This window comes from Geospiza fortis, unplaced genomic scaffold (genome assembly GCF_000277835.1).
Source record: "Geospiza fortis unplaced genomic scaffold, GeoFor_1.0 scaffold2530, whole genome shotgun sequence".
Lineage (NCBI taxonomy): Eukaryota > Metazoa > Chordata > Aves > Passeriformes > Thraupidae > Geospiza > Geospiza fortis.
The window spans coordinates 12,611-12,832 of record NW_005055347.1 but is presented as its reverse complement, the minus strand read 5'-3'; the positions used below and the strand labels follow the sequence as shown (position 1 = coordinate 12,832).

The 222-nt window shown below is 58.6% G+C and overlaps 1 protein-coding gene across 1 annotated transcript in view; it reads left to right on the top strand.

Moving 5' to 3' along the window:
* Positions 1-101: 101 nt before the first annotated feature.
* LOC115949275 (hydrocephalus-inducing protein homolog) overlaps positions 102-222 on the top strand; it is a gene marked incomplete at its 5' end in the record, with an annotated part of 2,131 nt that continues 2,010 nt past the window's right edge. The window contains one exon of the mRNA XM_031065802.1: positions 102-184. Coding sequence (XP_030921662.1) covers positions 102-184 — 83 coding nt within the window. The remainder of the gene's footprint in view (positions 185-222) is intronic.

The window sequence follows — 222 nt, the reverse complement described above, 5'->3', positions numbered from 1 at the left end:
GATGCTCCAAGTGCATCCCAGCTCTCTTCCACCTACGTGCAGCAGGAGGCAGAGTTGCTGGGAACACAGGTCTTTGAAAGGTGTCCTCTTGCTCCCTGCAGGTCGGTTCCTCTCCAAAAAAGTTGTAAAGCATCGCAGAAAGCTGCTGCGTCGTTACTGGCGGTGGCTGGCCCGTCCTCGTAAAGTACGGCGGCGGCGGCGGCGGCCTGACAAGAAGCAGCA